Source organism: Sceloporus undulatus, chromosome 2 (genome assembly GCF_019175285.1).
Source record: "Sceloporus undulatus isolate JIND9_A2432 ecotype Alabama chromosome 2, SceUnd_v1.1, whole genome shotgun sequence".
Taxonomy (NCBI): Eukaryota; Metazoa; Chordata; class Lepidosauria; order Squamata; family Phrynosomatidae; genus Sceloporus; species Sceloporus undulatus.
In genome coordinates this window covers 294,357,104-294,379,419 of record NC_056523.1, presented here as the reverse complement: position 1 = coordinate 294,379,419, position 22,316 = coordinate 294,357,104, and the positions used below count along the sequence as shown (strand labels likewise).

The 22,316-nt window shown below is 40.0% G+C and overlaps 1 protein-coding gene across 8 annotated transcripts in view; it reads left to right on the top strand.

Annotated features, from left to right (window-relative positions):
* The window catches only part of MAST4 (microtubule associated serine/threonine kinase family member 4), a 351,856-nt gene that overhangs the window by 193,782 nt on the left and 135,758 nt on the right, over positions 1–22,316 (top strand). The window contains exon 2 of one of the 8 annotated variants that reach the window (XM_042450937.1): positions 11,882–12,046. The exons of 5 other annotated variants lie outside the window; for them this stretch is intronic. In XM_042450937.1, coding sequence (XP_042306871.1) covers positions 11,955–12,046 — 92 coding nt within the window. In that variant the 5' untranslated portion in view covers positions 11,882–11,954. Of the gene's footprint in view, positions 1–11,363; positions 12,047–22,316 lie in introns of those variants that run through there. 2 more of the 8 variants (XM_042450936.1, XM_042450940.1) reach the window with 2 other exon arrangements.

Here is a 22,316-nt window from a genome sequence, read left to right as displayed (position 1 = left end):
CCACAAGCACAAAGACAGCGCTGGGGGAGGGGGGAATGGTGGATCTACCAAAAACGGAGGGTGGTGGTGGTAAACACCCCTCAGCCATTAGTCCCTTTCCTCCAGAATGATGCGATTCAGATCCATTATGGCCACTTGTTGAACATACTTTGGAATAGATTCTTTTCAAAAGAACTACCAAAGAACTAGTGTCAGGATAGAGTGGGTTTTTTAACATTTTCCTCGCTTCATCGCGATTGAAACCGATCACAGTAGGATCAGAACTGGTTTCAAATGGGAATGACAGTCATATAACCCGATCAGCAATTCGCTTTAAATCATAGTGGGCCTATGGAGATTATCAGATGGTATTTGGTATACTGTGTATATAAATACTATGCATGTAGTATTTTGTATATTGTGGAGATTATCAGAAGGAGCAAAATTGGGGAACAAAAAGGCATACCAGGCAAAGTCATACAATCATACTGAAGATTTTCAGCCGACACGCTTATCCAGGACTTAACCCATGAAGATCCAGTAATGCTCCAGCAACATACAATTCACGGGATTTTCCTGTGAATGTTGCCGAAGCATTCCTGGATCTTTATGGGTTAAGTCCTAGATAAGCACAATGTGTCTGAAAATCTTCAGCATGATCACCCGACTCCCAAGAGTATGCCTTTTACTCTTGGCTCTTCCTGCCTGTCTAATGTTCTCCTGTGTGATTTCTTGTGTTTGCAGCCCAGTAGACTGGCTGGCCTCTTAATCAATCCCTGATGTACTGCTATATGTAAAGGTCTCCTTTTGGATGTCTTGTTTGAAATAAAACTTGTTTGGATATAGCTTGTTCCTCAAAGTGTAAAATCTGACAGAAACCAACATATGCTAAAAACACCAAGTGTTTCTATTGATATATCTTGAGCTGCACTTACTCTGTTGTAGCCTTTTCTATTAGCATTGGAGTATTGTGTAACATCTCAGAAACTGGTGGCATTTTGGCTAAGCAACATCACAGTGGGGTCAAGATGATACGAGCTATTAATGAGGAGGAACAGACATGTTGGAGAGGCAACAGCAGTTTGCATGAGACTTCTAGGAAATGCAAGTCTCCCATCTTCTCCCCTTCTGTCTCCTTCCTTGTCTCTCTGAGTTGAGAGCAAACTACTTGGGACTTGCACTCAGTTTGTAGCAACTGACATAAGATGGGGGAAAGTGGGACAAGGAAAGAAAGTAGGACATAATAAAATAAACTGTAATAGTGGGACACAGAGGATTAATTGGGGCTGTCTCTGCCAGATTGGGAGTGTTGAACGATATGTTCTGACAGTAATAGAATCCATCCATTTACTGTGGAACAGATAACATGTACTATTGTTCAAATGGCAATCAGAATCTGCATAGATATTGGAAATGTAGTACATATAAAATAGTCAGATTCCTGCTGGGGTACTACATTTGTGTACAAATAGTTCCAGAAGAAGTTATACATTTTCATAAGCATGCACTGGTTTCATAAACATGGCTCTGTGCAGCTAATATTTTCACACAGCATTCGCTTTTCTTTTGCTTTGAAGAGTGGGAGCTACTCAAGCATTGCTGAAAAGGCTCAAGGCTTTTGTGCCTGTTGTGTAATAACCGGTGCACTTACATGATCTATCATAATGATGCTGGTATGTATTTATGCTGTACTAAAAGTATATAGGATTTTGACCGGTATGTACTGTAATGGACATACTGTGATTGCTGCTGTATGTTCTTCCATGTTTCTTGGATTGTGTAGACAGGTATTAATGGACTGTGTAGAGAGGTATTAATATTCTCTCTTGTCTGTTATGTAATTCAAGGCTGCATACAGTGTGTGTTAAAAAGACTCTGTATAAAATGCATTGGATGATTTTCTTCCCTGATTTTGACCTAGTGTTGTACAATAAAATGTTTTGTTAATAATAGACATAACAGAGTATGGGTTTTGGGACAAGTAAATAATATGAATCTCTTCACTTGAGCTTACTGTACAGCTGCCTATGCTATTTCACTTGGTTTGTTGTAGTGACACTGTAGGTATTGAGACTAAAAGGTAATAGTGGCAGCTTTCTCCTGACTTTCCTTTGCTGCTAAATATATTCAGTCAAACCAGTACTGTTCCCCAGGTTGATTTAGGGTGTTGGGAAAAAAAACTGTGTGAGAATTTTCTGGCACCATTATGTAATTGTAAATATATATAGGCATACCTCATCTAACAAAGCCTCTGACAAAGAAACCCCCTTTTTAAACAATATTTTATTATACCTCCCACATCCCCACCCCCTGTCTATCCACCTCATCCTTTTTAGCACTATCTACATTGGGAGGATGGTGAAGAATCACTGGAAAAACAAGATTTCCTCTATCAAGTTGCAGTGTGTATCTTCAGTAAACAATGCAAAAATATTGAGCAGGGAAACACTCTACTCTAGCTGATTCTCTTGTTGCTGTGCCTGTCTAATGCTGGTGAAGTAAACAGCAGCTAATTCCAGTTTCCCTCACTGAACATGTGTGAACAGCAAAACAGGAAAATTATAAAAGTCTGCCTAGCCAGCTATCCCCAGCAAATTAAAAGAGCATAAATCTATAGCAGCAGTTTTTAACCTGTAGCCCACAGTCTCTTGAGGAGGCCATGATGTCATCACAAGGGGTCTATGGGGCACTGGGGGGCTCACTCACCCTCCTTGTCTCTTTCTCCCGTAGCCGGGGCACACATGGAAGTGCGGGGTGCAGCAGAGGGAAGTAGCCTGGGAGGATGGCTAGTGTGAGCAGTGGAGAACAAAGCCCTTTCCCTTTCTCCTTGGGCATGTGCCCCTGCCATGTTCACTGGGGGCCTTGCTTACACTACCTGCCTCTTTATCCACCCACCTGCCAGCCCTGCCTCTTTCTCCAGTGACTGGGGTGCAAGTGGAGGTGCTGGGTGCAGGGGAAGGAATGAAGATGCCCAGGTGAGCAGCCTGGATGAGCAGTGGTTAGATGAGCCTCCTCTCTCCCAGTTCTGCTGGGTACTGCTGCTGCCACCATCGCCATGATCCTTAGGGGCCTTGCTTGCCCCTCCCTCCTTCTTTCTCTGCCCATGTCTCTCTCCCTCCTTTCTCTTGCATCTGGGGCGCAGATGTAGCAATCCCTGCCATCCAAGTTAAGGTATATAGCAACTACAGTAGTCCCTTCCAATTCACAGGGGATCTATCCTGGGACACACACACCTCGTGAATCAGAAAAACTGCAAATACTCAAAGCCCATTGGTTAAAAAGGGCATGCACACCTTTGTGCTTTGTTGTGCATGCGCCTTAAACATGCATCCTGTTTTGTCCCTCCCTGCTTGCAAGGAGCGAAACTGCAGACTCCAGTGTACTATCTTTGGTGTTCTTTAGGATTCTCAAGCAATTGAGAAATGACTTGGGGGTTCACAGCAACAAAAGGTATTTCAAGAGGGTTCCTGGTAAAGAAAAGATTAAGAACCACTGATTTATAGGTTGGTAAACAAAGTGAAAATTCTAATAGATGTATTTTGGAAGAAGCCTCCAAACATAATCTCTAGATGATTCAAAATGTCTGTCTACTTATCCAAAGCTTACCTTTCTGGTTGTTTCATTTTACATGTTCATATTGTTAATTTTGACTGAAAAGGTTCGCGGAAACATGTTTGTTTTCTATTCTTTCTTTTTCTTTTTCTTCTTTTGTGCTATATGAAGCTACTCTTGTTTTTTCCATGCTGAAGCTTTTATAATATGATAAAATTGAGAGAGAAAAAAACGTAAATAAATAAATAAATGCAAAAATATAAATAAAAGTGATCTGCCAGTACTGTATCTGCATTGTTTTCTATATACCAGTTCTATTGCTGGCTGGTTTTGTTTTGTTTTAATAAATATTTTATTGATTATTTACATAATAATACACATACAATGTATTACAATAAATTTCTTTCTACATTTTCTTCATTTTCAGTTTCTTCTTTCTTGTCTCGCACTTCCTGCTTCAAATGTCCTTTTTGTGTTACTTGTTTTCTTTTATCTTCTTTCTTCTCCCTCGTAGAAAATACATTCACACACACACACACACACAAACACACACACATATATATATATATAGAGAGAGAAAGAGAGAGTCTCTATTCTTACTATACCTATAATATAATTCTTGATCTCTCCAACTATAGTCTCTACCAATCACAATAAATCATATCTTGACATTATATACAGAAAATTTATCTGAAAGTATGAACAAGATCAATTCTTTTTTTCCAAATGTCATCCATATTTCTTAAATCCTCAAATATGTCCTTTTATAGCCCATCTAAAAAACAAGTTCACATATTTTTTCCCTTTTCCTCCTTATGATAGAATGTAATTTACCTGTATTCTCCTTATTCTATTTTCTCTTCCCATAACTTTGAAATTCTTGTAAATTATTTGTTCCTCCTGGTCAGTAATATTTCTTTTAATCTTAATCTTTAACCCTTCTTTTCTTAAGATCTTTCCAGGACTTTTTTTGTAATAAGCTCTTATCAATACCCCATTTTTTCTCCCAATATAATATAATCGGTAACCATTCCTTTTCAACTTTGTCTAATCTATTGCCATCTCTCATGTGTCACAGTCTATCCATTTCTCTAATCTCGCTAAATTTTAAAAACCAATCATCTATACTTAATTCTTCCTCTGACTTCCAGTTCTTGGTGATCATTAACCTTGAAGATGTAATAAGGTAAAGGATAATTCGCTATTGTTTTATCTCATCTTGTGGCTTCAAGACTTATGTCATATTTAATAAATATAATTCAGGTCTTTTTTTATATTTTATATTAAGCATTTCCTGTATTGTCTTATGTATCTTATACCCCCAAAACTTAACCTTCTCACATTTCCACCACATATGTATCATTGAACCCTTATCTTTATGACACCTCCAAAAGGTAGCATTTTTTTTTAATCTTGCTGGAGTGTAATACCATCTATTACTTACTTTTAGAAAGTTCTCTTTCAAGTCTTGGCATTTAGTAAATGCCTTTGTCCTATTCCATGCTTTCCCCCCATGCTTCTAGTGGAATTGTATATCCTAAATCTTTCTCCCAATCTGTCATGTATTGCTTTATGGGTTCTCTCTCTAGTTCTCTACTCATAAATAATTTGTAGTATTTTGAATTTTTTTTGGACATCTGATTTCATAATTATTTCATCTAATTCTGTTTGTTTAGTTTCTATAACTTCCATTTTTATATCTGTGTTAAATCTATACTTTATTTGCAAATAACTATACCAATTTAGTTCCTTCCCTTCTTCCATAAGTTCTTCTCTCGATTTTAATCTGATTTCTTGTCGTTCATTACTTGTAACTATATCTTTATATCTCAGCCATTTTCCCCCTGAGTCCCATCTACCAAAAAAAGCTTCTTGAGATGAAACCCATAATGGTATTTTAAAATAGAATTTTGTTTTTATAATTTTCCACGTTTCCATTAAGGCTCTCCTTATTGGGTTATTAAAGAAGTCTTTATTGACAGCCATTTTCTTATACCACACATACGCATGCCAACCAAATCGCAGTTCTGCACCTTCCAGATTTAACAATTTTCTGTTGTCTAATTTCATCCAGTCTTGTATCCATAACATGTTACATGCCCATCTGTACACATTTAAGTCTGGTAATGCACATCCTCCCTTTTCTTTACTTTCCTTCAAGTTCAACCATTTAATTCTTGCCTTACCTCCCTTCCAAATAAATCTTCGCAGCTCCTTATTCCATTCATTAATGATTTTTAAAGTAACATTAATTGGCAAATTAATCATTAAAAATAGAATCTTTGGAAGGATGCCCATTTTTATTGCTGCGATTCTACTGAGGATGGATAACTTTAATTTATTCCATCTATGTAGTTCCTCTTGAACTTTTTTCCATGTTACTTTATAATTGTTGTCATATAGATTGATATTATTTTTAGTCAGCCAAATGCCTAGATACCTTACTCTATTCCCAATTTGGCAGCCTGATTTGTGTTTCAATTGTTCTTCTTTTTCTGACAAATTTTTAGTCAATATCCAAGATTTTGCTTTATTAATTTTAAATCCTGAGAATCTTCCAAAGCGATTCAACACATATATGAGATGTTCTATACACTTTATAGGATCTTCTAATATTACCACTACGTGTCTGCATATGCTCTTACCTTTATTTCTTCACCTTTTATCTTTAGGCCTTTTATTTTTGAATTTTCCCTGATTTGATTTAAAAAGTATCCTAGAACAATAATAAATAGTAAAGGTGACAATGGACATCCCTGTCTTGTTCCTTTATAAATTTGGAATTCTTTAGTTATTTCTCCATTAATTTTTAAAAAGGCAGATTAATAATAATAATAATAATTTTTATTTTTACCCTGCCTTTCCATAAAGATGATCAAGGCGGCTTACAAAAATTAAAACATAGCAATACAAGATAAAAACAATTGCAATATAAAAATTAAAAACGTTGCTACAAAGTGGGAACAGGAATCAATATAAAACACGTATAACAAGGGCAAGGAAATGGAAAAAGACGATCGAATTTAAATGGTCCGGGGTCAGTAGGGAAAACAGGGGCAGAGAAAAAAAAGAATGAATTGACTAAGGTGGGAATGCCAACCGGAATAAATGCGTTTTTAAGTTTTTCTTAAAAGAATCAAGCAATGCAGCAGAGCGAAGCTCTACAGGGAGCTTATTCCAAAAAGAGGGGATGACGATGGCAAAAGCCCTCTGTGAGGTCCTCACAAAATGTGACCTGGGGACCTCCAACAGATTTGTCTCAGATGTTCTGAGTGTGCGGGGCAGATTATATGGGGAGAGGCGGTCCTCCAAGTACCCTGGGCCCAAGCCATTTAGGGCTTTATAGGTCAAAACCAACACCTTGTATTGAGCTCGGAAGCGAATAGGCAGCCAGTGAAGATCTTTTAAGATGGGTGTTATATGGTCCAACCTGGAACTGCCAGCGACCAGTCTAGCTGCCATATTCTGCACCATTTGCAGCTTCTGGGTTTGGTACAAGGGTTGCTCCATGTAGAGCGCATTGCAGAAATCCAATTGAGAGGTTACCAAAGCATGTACAACAGTTTCAAGGTCCCCACAATTCAGGTAGGGACGCAGCTGGCGTATCAGCCGAAGCTGATAACAAGCACTCCTGACCGTCGCATCCACCTGAGATGTTAACTGGAGCGACGAATCAAGGAGCACTCCCAAGCTGCGCACCGAGTCCTTCAAGGGGAGCGTGACCCCGTTCAGGACCGGGTGACAGATCTCACCACCCGAAACTGGGGAACCTATCACCAGTACTTCGGTTTTCCCTGGATTCACACTGAGTTTGTTCTCCCTCATCCAACCCATTACCGACGCCAAGCAGGCATCTAGAGGAGAGATGCCATCCTTAGTTACTGCATCAGTCGGAGACACAGAGAAGACTATTTGGGTGTCATCAGCGTACTGATAACACCGCGCACCGTGTCTCCGGATGATCTCTCGCAGCGGTTTCATGTAAATGTTGAATAGCATAGGGGACAAGATCGCTCCCTGAGGGACACCAGATGTGAGGGCCCTCTTATCGGAGCGACAGTCCCCCAGCTCCACCATCTGGAATCTGCCTGAGAGGTAGGACCGGAACCACTGCAAAGCAGTGCCCTCGATGCCCAGCTCCCTCAGGCGCTCCAGAAGGATACCATGGTCGATGGTATTGAAAGCTGCTGAGATGTCCAAAAGCACCAACAGGGACACGCTACCCCTGTCCATGCCCAGACGGAGATCATCAACTAAGGCGACCATGGCAGTCTCAACTCTATAGCCCGCCCGGAAGCCGGTTTGAAATGGGTCCAGAAAATTGGTGTCATCCAAGATCGACTGAAGCTGAAAAGCGACTGCTCTCTCAATCACCTTCCCCAGAAAAGGCAGCAGCAATATGGGCCGATAATTATTATGAATCAGGGGGTCTAAGGAGGGCTTTTTTAGCAGGGGTTTGACCACTGCTAATTTTAATTTGGATGGAAACGGACCCTCTCTTAAGAGATGTATTAATAATGAGATGCAAGAGTGTTAACACTGCATCTCCCCCCTGAGCTGCCAGCCATGAGGGACAGGGATCAAGGGAGCAAGTCGTTTTCCTAACACTTCGAAGGATCTTGTCCACTTCCTCGGTACTAACAAACTCAAAATGATCCAGTATAACAGGGGCCACGGACGCTTCGGATGCCTCTCTTATAGGATCTGCATGAATACTGGCGTCGAGATCAGCCCTTATCTGAGAGATTTTATCCGCAAAGAAGTTGTTAAATTCGTCGCAGCAGGCTTTAGATGGTTCCAAAATAGGGCTCAGGGAGGGGGGGGAGCTGAGTTAGCTCCCTCACAACCCTGAACAGCTCTGCTGGACGCGACTCTGCGGATGCAATACATGCAGCATAGAACAAATTCTTTGCTGCGCCTATTGCCACTCCGTAAGCTTTCAAATGAGAGCGAATGTCGGATAAGCGCTGATGTCTTCGCCAGTTATGCTCTAGTCGTTGCACAGCCCGCTTCCTTTCCCTGAGGTCTTCCGTGTACCAGGGTTGTTTATTGGAAGCAGGCCGGAAAGGACGCTTGGGAGCGATACTGTGTGTAGCCCTGGAAAGGTTATTATCCCAGATGTTGGTCTGGGCCTCAACAGAATCGCTGTCAGTGCCAGTCGTATACCCCTCTAGGGCTTCTTGGAACCTTATGGGTTCCATCAGCCTTCGAGGGTGGACCATCCTAATATTGAATGCAATATATTTGTTTTAAACTATTTATAAAGTTGTCACCCATATCCATCTGTTCTAACAAATCCAGCATAAATTTCCAATTAATACTATCGAATGCTTTTTCCGCGTTGATAAAGAGGAATGCTGCTTTTTTTTCCCGTTGTGTACATTATAATAATCAATTGAGTTTATTATCATCCTGATATTATTTCTTATTTGTCTTCCTGAAAGAAACCCATTCTGATCATTCTTTATTATTTCTGATAAGATTTTTGTCAGTCTATTCGCTATAATTATAGTGTATATTCATTGTTTAATAATGAGATGGGTCTATCTATAGTTACTCATTTGTTGCTTATCCTTTCCTCCTTTTGGTATTAAAGAAATTGCTGACTTTCCCCAGGTTTCAGGTTTTCCCTCCTTTCCTATTGCGTTAAAGATATGTTTTAATGGTTCCATCAGTTCATTTACAAAAATTTTATAATATTTAGTAGTGAAACCATCCAATCCTGGAGACTTCCCATTCTCTAATTTAGAGGTTGCATTTTGTATTTCTTCCATCGTGATCTCAGCGTTCAATATTTCCTTCTGTGATAGTGATATTTTTGTTATATTGGTGTTTTTAAGCATTTCCTTTAACTGTGTATTCCATTGTGCTATCTCTTCTTGTTGTTTAAACAATTCTTTATAATAGTTTGTGAAAGCTTTTTTAATATTTTTCTGACAAGTTAAGATTTTCCCTCTATCATCAATCCTTGTAATTGTTTTCATTTCCCTTTCCTTTATTAGTCTATTTGCCATCAATTGACTTATTTTATTAGCGTTTTCAAATTGGTTTTGCTTGATTCTTTTTTCTTTTTTGGAAGGGTGCAGGAGGTAGAGAGGGAACAGTTGGTATCCTGTGGTCTAATGGCGCTCGCAAAGTCAGTATATCAAGAGATCCTGTAGCACCCTTGAGACTAACTGAAAAAAAGAAGTTGGCAGCATGAACTTTGGTAGACTAAAGTCTACTTCCTCAGATGCATTTGGCCAGAAAGTAGACTTTAGACTACAAAAGCTCATGCTGCAAATCTCTTTTTTTCAGTTAGTCTCAAAGGTGCTGCAAGATCTCTCTACATACAGATCCTGCAGAATAACAAGCCGTATATTTGAAAGTCAGTCTAGTTAATGGTAGTAAAGGCAGCAGGAGTAGTGGTGTAAGAATGGGAACTTGGAGAAAAGTGGTAGAGCACAAATAAATGCTAAACCAAGTATTATAGTCAGAAATGGCATAATAAGCCCAAATGTGGTTAAGAAGAGTATAAAGTGGAATAGGTGAAGATAAAGATTTGTTTATATTGAGACTGCTGAGTAGGTGACGTATCGAGGTGTTTCAAAGTGGAAGAAAGTATGGGTGTGTGTCTGTAGTCATTAAATAGTTTCTCCTGCCCCACCCTGAAATCTGTCTTTTTAAAAGAATTATAATGGTGATGTGTTGTACTTGTCAGAGCAGTGGCTGGCTAATAGCACAGTCTCCCACTCGAGATCAATTGAACCCACCCCACAGGATATCTTCCCTTTGCCAGTTTACATTCATAGTGCTGGTGGTGCAAGTCAGAAACTTACCATTATAGAGTTAAGGATCTTTAAGCAGAACAACTTGAAGATGAAGAGGTGATAAGATAGCCCTGTATAAGTATTTGAAGAGGTATCATATTGAGGATGGAGCAAGCTTGTTTTCTGCTGCTCCAGAGAATATGACCTGGAGCAATGGGTTCAAAATACAGGAAAAGAGATTCCACCTCAACTTTAGGGAGAACTTCCTGGCAGTAAGAGCTGTTTGACAATGGAGCACACTCCCTCAGAGAGTGGTGGAGTCAGGATGGCCATTTGTTGGGAGTGCTTTGATTGTGAGTTCCTGCATGGATTGGAAGGGGGTTGGACTGGATGGCCCTTGTGGTCTCTTCCACCTCTGTGATTGTATTAGGAGAGCCAGCTTGATGTAGTGATTTGAGCCTTGCACTCTGACTCTGGAGATGGGGGTTTGGATCCCAGCCTGGCCATAGATACCAACTGGGTACCTTGGGCAGGTCACACTCTCTCACCCTCAGAGGATGGTCATGGCAAACCCCTGTCTGAACAAAACTTGCCAATAAAACCCCATGATAGGTTAGCATTAGGGTTGCCATAAGTCCAAAACATCTTGAAGGCACACAGCAGCAAACTTTCCATTAAGATTTTTAGTGGGTGCACAGAATTTAGTGTCGCATTTCTTTCCAAAAAATGGCCATTGGAATAGCAGTTTCATACAATTATTTTGCAAAGTGGCTGAGTATATAATGGGATAAAATTTCAGTTGTAAATGTGGTTGATGATTACAGAAAATTGGCATCTGTGTAATGTTTTGACTATAGAGAAAAATATTCATGTTTACAAGTTCCTGCCACTACATTTGCACTTTATTTCAAGTCTCTTCCTAAAATCCTCTCCTTTTCAGATATCACCAGCTCTGGAATGGTGTAAGAAGCGTGTTATCTGCAGTGGAAGCTTGAAAGAAGCAAGTGTTGCTTTCCTTGAGCTGTAAAGGAGACCCCACTTTCTTTCTCAGGCTCTCAGTGTTCAGTAAGATGAGATGAACAGGGATAGGTTCAAGTCTTGGAAAAGTCTCTGAAAGAGATGAGCTCATTCCCAAAGTTGCTCAGGGGTACAATCCTTTGATCGCTTTGTGCCTTGTAACACAAGGGTAAAAACTGAATGTTGCTCCTTTTAATGATAATGTCCAAAATAGAACCTGATGCAAAAATTGTGATAACTAAGAGAACTATAAAAGGAGAGAAAAGAAAAGCACACCTCCCCTTCTGGTGACTCTGAATGGTATTTTCCAAACAGATGACTAAGTACCTTTGGTTGAATCACACGTACAGGGACAGGGTTTTCAGCAGAAGAGGAGGCTGAATGCAACTCTTGCAGTTACAAATTTGTATTTCAAGCTTGGCAGCACGCAGATGAGAAAGCGTAAAGGAAAAAAAAAATAGGAAAGACTTTTAACAAAAATCCCTGGGGCGGGGAGAGAGGAAAGTTGTTTACTACTAAGGAAGCCTGCAGTCTCCCCTCTGCTTTAAAACTGCCTTGAGTGGAGTGAATGTTTATGTTTTTAGAGAGAAGAAAGAGAAACTGGGATTGCTTCCTTGCTGTGTCTCCCTCTGCTCTGTGATTTAAGGACAAAAGACTATGGATATGTCTGATCCCAATTTTTGGACTGTCCTCTCAAATTTTACCTTACCTCACTTGAGAAGTGGAAACAGGCTCCGTCGAACACAAAGGTAAAAGTGAGCTCCTGAAGCTTTTATGCCTACTTGTCTCTTTCCTTTACAGTAAAGTTTTCTTGAAATGTAAACAATTCTTATACAAATAGAGTGGGATCCATCATTTGTAAGCAGGTAAATACTACTTCAGTACTTCCTGCTTTTTTTGTTTCATGCTACTTTTAATACTCTGGAGGCTATAATTAGTGTGTGGGCTTATGAGGACCTTAAATATAGGTAGTGGGAGGAAAGGCTATGGATTTGTATACCAGGAGAACATAATCACTATATTTTTAACATATTCAAAAGAACTGCTTTCATAGGGAGGTTCAGTTTTAAATTCAAGCTCTGTGAAAAAGCACAATATGAAATAGTATCAGTTTAGCAGCTTTCACTTCTGAAGTTTCTTTCATCTAAGGTGGATTTTTCCCCTAGTAGGTAACTAAAATTAAATGAGAAAATACATTTTTGTATACACACATACGATTTGAAGTTCATGAACTGAAATTAATGTTGCAGTCCTTTATATTTGCTTGTTGTTTTTATGTAATAGCAGTCCTTTATATTTTACTGAGGTGTCTGTAGTTTGTTGAGTAGTATCAGTAATGTTAGAAGTGTTGTATCATTTTTAAAACCCATCCCGATACTATGTTCTCATTGGTCTTGAGTTTGGCTTTAATGTGTGTATATAGAATTGAGATTGTTTTATAGGACTACAGCCTCTTGTCACTTTATTCAGAGTATTTTATTTTATACAGTAAAAGAAAAATCTGATTAGGTAGTATATAAATATAACATAAGAGTAGTTAGAATTAAATGGATATAAACTACAAAATAATGGCATGAAAACCATTTCTTGTACTGTGCCTTTGTATTTAGTCTAATGTAAATGGTGCTTTACATATTATAAACAATCTGTTGCCTCATATTTACCCAACATTCTAAACTTTGACCTTTTTGTGGCTTTTATTTTAAATAATTATTCATCAATATCTAGGAGTTTAAACTTTCCCTAAAGTACTTCAGTCTACACTTTCTCAGTGTTACAGGTTTTTTGGTTCATGTTGTAGACTATGATTCCAGAGATCAGGGTTCAAATCCTAGCTGGGCCATGTAAACCAACTGGGTGACCTTGCGCAAGCTTACTCTCTCAGCCTCAGAGGATGGCAATGACAAACCCCCTCTGAAGAAACTTGCCAAGGTAACCCTATGATAGGCTTGCCTTAGCATCACCATAAGTCAGAAATGACTTGAAGGCACACAACAACAATTACACTTTGTACATCAATCTTTTAAATAACTGAAAAAGTGAGATACACCCCCAAGTTCATGTTACAGTGCTTTCTCCATTGCCCCCAACTTTGGGACATAAAACCTTCTGTATATACACTGAAGAAGTATTCTAAATGACAGTGTTGTTCCTCCATAAGCGTTTTATGTGACAAAGAGGGAACTGAATACCTGAGTTCTACTGGCAGAAAAACTAAATCCAGTGGCAAAAGTGAATTAATCCCCTTGTTCACATTGCAGTCATTCATCTAACTGCAAAACCTATTATGGAGAGCTGGCAACCCCCTGGAGCTGATTTTGGGCAACTAAGGTGTGGGGTGGGGAGCAGAAGGAAAGGAAATGCCATCACAGTGGAGATCCAGTGCCATGATGGATTTAGACCAAAGTTCCCATTTGTCTTGTAAAGATCTATTTTCTGTTGAATAAAGCAAGATTGTAAACAGAGAGTGGCAAGAGCAAAAAGGAGAAGAAAGTGTTACCAGTTTATTCACCCTCACATATCTAAGTGATATAAGACAGCTTGAGTAGCAGATGGAATTCTCTTTGCTAGAATGAAATGTTACTGGATAAGTGGCTAACAACGTATCAATCATAGAAAACATGGAGGTCAGAATGGGAAGCAAAGTATCACATTTTCATCTCTTAGGTCAAATGCACATGCGATAATCATTTTGTTTGAATCACATCTCTTTTGTTGTTTTCTTGAATCATCGTTCAAGAAAATGTATTATCCTGATGTAAGCAATAGATTTATTAGAATTGCCTGAAACAGTAGTTTCCAAACCTAATGTACACAATGGCTTTAAAGCAATCCTGACCAATTTTAAGCACAATTTTAAGCCATGCTAAACACAGAAGTGAACACATTGCTAGACTATGGTTAGAACAGACAGTGGAAAATGGGGTCAATTTGTTCATGAGAAGGAGACTGTGGTGCTTTCATATTCAGCTCACTATCTTCCCCTTCTCCCAACTGTAGTTTTAGATATCAAGAATATTATACTGTATCAGAGATTGCTACTAGGAAAGACAATTCAGGCATACTGGCATTTTGCAGCAAAGTGATATTCTGAAAATGGTTGACATTTAAAAGTTGGACTGAACTCCAGTGATTCTAAACTTAAAAGTATATTTGCTTTTTGCTTAAGTGGGAATGTATAATTTGAGAGAACAGGTTATACAGTTCTTTTGTTAGTGAGAAGTGAAGCCTGGGGTAGGGGCCAAGTGAGGAATTTATGTTTAGGAAATGGGCTGTACCTGTACCTCAGAATTACGTACAGTTGGCCCTTTGTGTTTGTGGCTTTGACTTTTGCAGATCTGATTATTTGGGGTTTTGATTAAAATGTTATCTCTAGGAATATACAGATCCTCCAGTGCAACTCCGCTAGAATTTGATCATAGAGTTGTGGTGAAGTTCTTAGACGAAACACTTCTCTAGGCATTTGAAGGTCCTCCAGCATGATTCTATGATCAACTTCTGGCAGATGTTGATCGTAGAGTTGCACTGGAGGAGCCAGAGATTCCTAGAGAGGTGTTTTCTTAGGTAAAAATAATAGTGTTTTTTTATTTGCGTTTTTTCCACATTCATGGGGGTCCTTGGCTTCTAACCCCAGTGAATGGGGAAGGACTACTGTAATAGGTTTAACAAGTAAAACGTCCAGGTTCCATCCTTGGCATCTCCAGATAAACATGGGAAGGATTCGTTTGTGAAATAACAAAGAATAGAGAACTCTTACTTTATGTTTGTGTGCGTGTACCTTCAAGTTGCCTGTCAACTTATGGTGACCTCATGGATTTCATGAGGTTTTCTTAGGCAAGAAACACTCAGAGGTGGTTTTGCAAGTTCCTTTCTCTGAAATATAGCCCACACCATCTACCATGTATTGGCAGTCTCCCATTCTGTTACTAACTAGGGCTAATCCTGTTTAGCTTTACTGGACTAAATTGACGAATTGTGGCCCTATACAGACTGGCACGTTGGGCTGGCATGGGGGCAGAGTCGGAGTGTAGTGTCCTCACGACGCACACCCAGCTCTACCCCCCAAGGTGCCCTGACATGACGCACCCCTCCACATGGCACACGTCATCATGGTGCTGCTCTGGCGCTGCATCAATATGGTGCGGTGCCAAAGGAGTCCCATATAGCCACGTCGCCATAGCTATGGTGCCCTTCCAATGGCACAAAAAAGAGCCACCTTTTGCGGCTTCTTTTCTCACCCTCAAAAGGCTGGATCAGGGTTGCCGTGGCCCCAATCCAGCTAGGAAAGGGGCGGCATCCCACCACCCCTTAGAGGTTGTACAGCTCCTGTGTAACTCGGTGTAAAGACAGCTTCCTGACCTTTCTCAGTAACTTCACCTGTTAACATCTATCAGTTTGAGATACTGATTTAAACAAAGACAAATTGTAATATTGCTGGTGGCAATGTTTTCCCTGTATGATTTAAGGGAATATCACACCTTTTGCTATGCTTACCTTATTGTAGGAGAGCCAATGATGTGTAGGAGTTTGAATGTTGGACTATGACTCTCAAGACCAGAGTTCGAATCCTGCCTCTGCCATAAGCACTGACTGGGTAACTTTGGCAAGTCACACTAACTCAGCCTCAGAGGATAGCAATGACAAACCCTCTCTGAAGAAACTTGCCAAGAAAACCCTGTAATAGGTTCACCTTAGGGTTGCCATAGTCAGAAATGACTTGAAGCCACACAACAACAAACCTTATTGTATTGAGGTTATCACCTCTATCATTGTCTTGAAGTTTTTGATAATATAGCAGGGGGAAAGGAAAGTGCAAGGTGTGGGCCACATCCACCCTGGAATCCCCATTGTAAACCTTAATCCTGCATGCAGTTTTTTCAAGCATTTTTAAACTAAACCATGCTGTATAGAGGTTATGGGGAATACTTGTTTTATGATTACACAACACTAACATTTTGGGGTGATTAGGAGGGTTTTTTTTCTAGACAAAAGCACAGGACAGATGGGCGCGATAGGGCGCCCTCGTCACGTGCGAGGGGCAACACTTCCAGACGCCCCTCACCCCTCACACATGATGAGGGCCTCAAAATGGCGGCGCACTGTACAGATGGGCACTGCCATTTTGACGCAACAGATACTTAGCGTCCGCATGTTGCGGCGCCATAATGATGTCACGAGTGTGCCACTGGCGCACTGCGGCATCATTATGGCACTGCAAAAAGAATCCGCTTTTTGCGGGTTCTTTTTGCTGTGCAAGAAAGCCGCATGGTTTGTCTGCTGCAGCTTCCTCGCGTAGCAAAACATGGCACGGGCAGACTGCCCTTTTTGGGCAGTGTGTCCTGGGCCTAAAAGTGACTTTTAGTAACTTTTTGTCTGGGGGAAAAAGGCCTCTCTTGCACCTAAAACAGGAAGCACACTACAGAACATGTCAAGATTGCCCATGTGACTGCTAGAAAGCAGGTGTCTTTTTCAGTAACTGAAAAAAAAAATGCAGGAGGCAGTGGGAAGAGATAGTACCTGGGGTAGCTTCCCATCTCTGAAGTACAAAAACAAAATCACTGTAACTAAAAGATAAGTAGATGATCATTATCTGGAAATAAATATATTACAGCTGTACTCCAATATATTTGGATGATCCACTTTATATGAACAAATTTGTTAGCATCTTTTCAGATACCTCCTTAAAAAGGCACTGAGTTGTCAGATAAGAGCTATAGTCCATATTCTCTTATACCAACCAGATACCAGTAGGGTTCTGGTTTATGACTGGAATAAATTAAAAGATTTATAGTTATGATGGCTTCTTTTCTCTTTTTGTTCCTTTTCCTAGTTGATTATATGTTCATTCATATCTGCTAAAATTTGCGAAGTATAATGGTTAAATAGAATGTGGCTTGGATTCAGACTTCCCTGTGCAGAACAGTGTAAAGGATGGCACTCAGGCCTGTGGGGAAAAGCTGAGTAAGAGAAGACTTTTGGCCTTTCCCCTTCCTCCAGTGAAGCCGAATTTAATTGTGTGTAAGTTATTATGCTTCTCCACGGCTTTGATTGGAAGATATTATTGATAAAAGCTGTGAGATGTTCTGCCTATTTGTGTAGTCTTATTAAATAAAAACGTAATACTTAGAAACTGTTCTCTTTAATAGAAACTATGAGATTATTCTTTTCCTCTGTCTTCATACAAAGGGAATTAAGTAAATTTCTATATTGACTGCCATTGAGCAAGCTATGCTGTTGAGTGATGCATTAATTTATGCATTTTCTATCTCCTGATGACTCAATAGAGAAATTTAGATTGTCTGATTTCCATAGCCCCTTCAGGTGTACAATGAATCAGTTTTATTGCTACTCCCCTTCTAGTAGAATACCATGGAGGATTGTATCCAAATCTTCAATTAAGAGAATCTAATCTTTTCAAGTTTAAGAACACTCATTCTTCTGATGGTATCAGCTAAAATTATATTTTGTTCTCATAACACTGTGGCCCTCAGAGACCTGCTCAAGGAAATTGCATGGTTTTGTTGTTGTTGTCAGTTGCCACCAAGTTTACTTCAATTTATGGCTACCTTATGAATGAGAGAAGAGACATCCAAGTTACCTTCTCATTAGCAGCCCTGCTCAATCAGGACTTGCAGATTCAGGGCCATGGCTTCCTTGATTCTGTCCACCTGTAGTGTGATCTTTCTCTTTTCCTGCTGCCTTCTGCCTTGTCAAGCATTATTGTCTTTTTTAGTGAGTCATGTCTCCTCATGATATATCCAAAGTATGATAGCCTCAGCCAAGTCTACGAAAGCTTATGCTGCAATGTCTTTCACACAGTTTATCTCAAAGGTGCTATAGGATCCCTTTTCATATGGATATTCCATGGTTGCATCTCTCAATTCCAGCCTCAGCTTAGTCCTCTTCTCTTCTAGGAAGAGTACAATCTTGATTTTCTCTGGAAGCCATTTGTTTGTCTTTTTGACAGTCCATGATATCCGTAGAACTGTCCTCCAGCACTACATTTCAAATGAGATGACTCTCTTCTTATCATTTTCCCCTCCCCCCATGTCCAACTTTTACATTCATACATAGAAATCGGAAATACAATGGCATGGAAAATCCTGACTTTGGGATTCAATGATATACCTTTACATTAGAGCATGTAGTTTAGTTTCTTCACAACTGACCTTCCAAATTCTAGTTTTTTTCTGATTTCTTGACTTCTGTCTCCATTCTGATTAATGACTGAGACAAGGTATGGAAAATCTTTGAACTATTTAAATATCTTCATCTACTTTAAAGTTACCTATGTAAATCATCTGTGGTAATTATTTTTGTTTTCTTAATGTTCAGCTGTAAACCTATTTTTGCACTTTCTTCTTTGATTTTCTTTAATAGATGTTTTAAACCTTTGCTATTTACTGCTAGTACAGTTCCGGATCCCTCCGCGTAAGGTGATTTCTGCCTATGCTCAAGCCCCATTGGAAACAATGGGGCTTGTGCACGGCGGCCCGCGGGGCGCAACGGGCGCGTGCACCCATTCAATTGAATGGGACGCGCCGCCCCTTCCGCCCTGCGTGCGCCCCGCGGCTTGAGCGCGTATGCTGTAGTATAGTGTAATCTGCATATCTTAAGTTGTTGAAATTCCTTCCTCCAATTTTCACACCTCATTCTTCAGTGTCTGAATCAGCTTTACATATGATATATTCAGTGTACAAGTTAAACAGATAGGGTGATAAAATGCAGTCTTGCCTAACCGCCTTGCCAATTGGAAATAATTCTGTTTCTCCATATGCTGTTCTGACAATGGCTTCTTGTCCTGACTACAGGTTACACATTAGGACAATTAAATGTTGCTGCAAACCTATTTCTTTAAGAGTATTCATAGTTTTTAATAATCTGCACAGACAAAGCCCTTGCTATAATCTATAAAGCACAGGCTGACTTTCTTTTGAAATTCCTTGCTGAGCTCCATTATCCAATGTATGTTTGCAGTATGATCCCTAGTGCCTCTTCCTTTTCTGATTCCAGCTTGGACATCTGCATTTTTTGCTCTACAGTATGTATGATCAAAGTCTTTGTTGTTGAATTTTGAGCAACATTTTGCTTCAGTGGGAGATTAATGCAATAGTTCTGTGATTACTGCAATCCCTGGTTTCTTCTTTCTTGAGAACTGGAAAGTATATTGAGCATTTCCATTGTTCTGTCTTCCATATTTGATGACTGAAAATATCTGATTTCTGTCCACTTTAGCTTGTCCACTCAGTATACTGCAGTGGTTATAGGCTTCATTTGTTGTTTTACAATATGTAGCTTCCCCTGATTCATACTTCTTGCATTCCATGTTTGTATAATACGTGTTGTCCACCTTTGGACTTTCTTTCAGCTCTCATCACATCAACAGCTGAACATTGTTTTGGCTTGAGACCAGTTAAATCATTAGCCACTGCATTACTCATAGTTGTCACCAGCTTTTCCCTAGTAGCATGTTGAGTACCTGCTGACTTTAGGAAACTCATCTTCTGGCACTATTTCTTGTTTTATTTTTGGATTGTCTCCCCATAAGATTTTGCAAGTTAAAGCACTTCAGGAGTGGTTTACCATTGGCTTCTTCTTCACAGTACTTTGGTGCCACTGCCCATTATCTCAGAGAGATCCTTCACTGGTGTCATCCCCCATCCACTTCTGCTTCTGCCCAGTAATTTTCGGCACTTTTAATCTGGCTCCTCAACGAAAACCTACCTTACATGGGAGACTCTATCAGCAGCACTGATACTGTCAGAATAGCCTCTTGCCTCACAGAAATACATAGTTCCGCTGCCATGGAAAGGCATTGCCATGGTGCATGCTTAGGGATCACAGATGTATGCTATCCATGTTTATACTGAAAACCTGTTTCATTGTGGAAGACAAATAGCTTGGGATTTTTTGTCATGAATGGACCTGTGCTGCTTGGAAACATACAGTTGGAGCTATTAAGTGGTAACTATGCAAGCTATTAGTAACTTTTTTTAAAGTCACATCAGACAAGAGCAATGTCAGAAGTAAGCCATACATTGTTTTGCATTATAATACAGTCGGCCTTTCTTATACATGGATTTTTTATACACGGATTCAAGCATACACGGTTTGAAAACGTTCCAAAAAAGTATAAAATTACCTTGATTTTCCATTTTTTAAAAGGGACACCATTTTGCTATGTCATTATATTTAATGGGACTTGAGCATACACGGATTTTGTGATACACGGGGGATCTTGGAACCAAACCCCAGTGTATAACAAGGGTCCACTGTATATGTCCTTAAGTGGTTTTGCAAAATATTCCATTGGCTAAACAAGTGTTGAAAATAATTGTTGGGAACATGCTCAGTCCTTTTCTACTTTCTTAGCCAAAGGCCCGATTTAGACGGGCCTTTGGGGCACCCCCGTCACATGCTAGGGGTTGGTTGAGAATGCACCGTCCATATTGGCCTCACCCCTAGCATGTGACGGGGGCGTCAAAATGGGGGCATGCTGTACACTCGGGTGCCGCCATTTTGACATGATGGACACATAGCGTCTGCACGTCACGTCACGCTTGCAATGTCATGAGTGCGCCATTTGCGCATTTGGGCGCCGCAAGCACAACGCAAAAAGAACTCGCAAAAAGCCGTTTGGCGGCTGAGGCTTCCCGCTGGCGGAAATGGAGGCGGCAGCAGACCGCCCTTTTTGGGCAGTCTGTATCCCGCCTATGTTTCTTTTATGTTACCTTTTTGCATTCCCATTCTCTATTGCCTTGTGAACTTCCTTTCTTCTTGAAGATTCAGAGCATTAAACATTTAAGAAATCACAGAGAGAAAAAGCCCTCTCTCTTTTTGAATAGTGTACAGACTGTTTATCCCTTTCAAACCCTTGAGTTATGCAGTAGTCCAAAATAAAATAAAATAAGGAGTCTTGGACTCAGGGAGCAGTTTCGGGACAGTATCTAGAGACCAGACAGGAAAACACTATAGTATGCGCAGTATCCATGACATGGCCCCCAAGTCTTTGCTGTTGATGAATTCCTACTCTGAGATCTGTTTGTTTCCTTTCTTGAATCTAAAGAACAACTAAAGTTAGAAGGGAATGTGAAGTCAAAGGCTTTCACAGCCAGCACCCTTAGTTTGGGTTTTTCAGGCTACGCGACCATGTTCTGGAAGAGTTTATTCCTGATGTTTCTGTTTCACCAGGATCTGAGGCTGGCATCTTCAGAGAATGCTGATATGGAAGTGAGTGGGGTATATACGTATATACTGTGTGACCCTTAGTTAAGAGGAAGTGATTTACATGCTAATCTCTGTGTTGGTTTGTTGTTGAATGGCAAGGTCTTGGAGTATCTATTTAATTACTCAGTTACTCCAGGGGAGACATCAGAAAGGCTGCCAGACCCAGAAAAAACATAGAAGTGGAGACAAACAACCACCAAAAGGGAAGTCATTTTTACCATGTATCAAAGGAGTCACAGCCAGAATAGGGCAGTGATGGCATTTTAGTGACCAAGTGCCCAAACTGCAACCCTAAACCAACTTATTTATTGTAACGTACCAACATGGCAATTTAACCTGAATACTGAGGTTTTAATTTAGAAAAAGCAACTCATACATTAACATCTATACCTACTGAGAGATCACTGGACTCCTTTGCCCCATTAGGCCTCACCCATCCCACTACTTCACTTTGCCTAACAATCCATCAAGAGATTCTCATCAGCTTTGTTAGAGACTTTAACTGCCACAACAAACTACAGATCCCAGGTTTCCATAGCATGGAGTCATGGCAGTTAAAATGATGTCAACCTGGATTACTTCTTCGGTGCAGATGCAGCCAGAATTAATTGAATTTACCTCATATCTTTCTCCAGGTTTTAGGCAATAAGTTCATTTTTTAAATTAATTTAATTAACATCACACCTTTCTCACAGTTTAGGCAACCTGTTCATTTATTTATTAAGAGAGAGAGGGAGAGAGAGAGAATGTGTGTATATAATACCTTTTTCCCAGCTTTAGGCAACCAGGTCA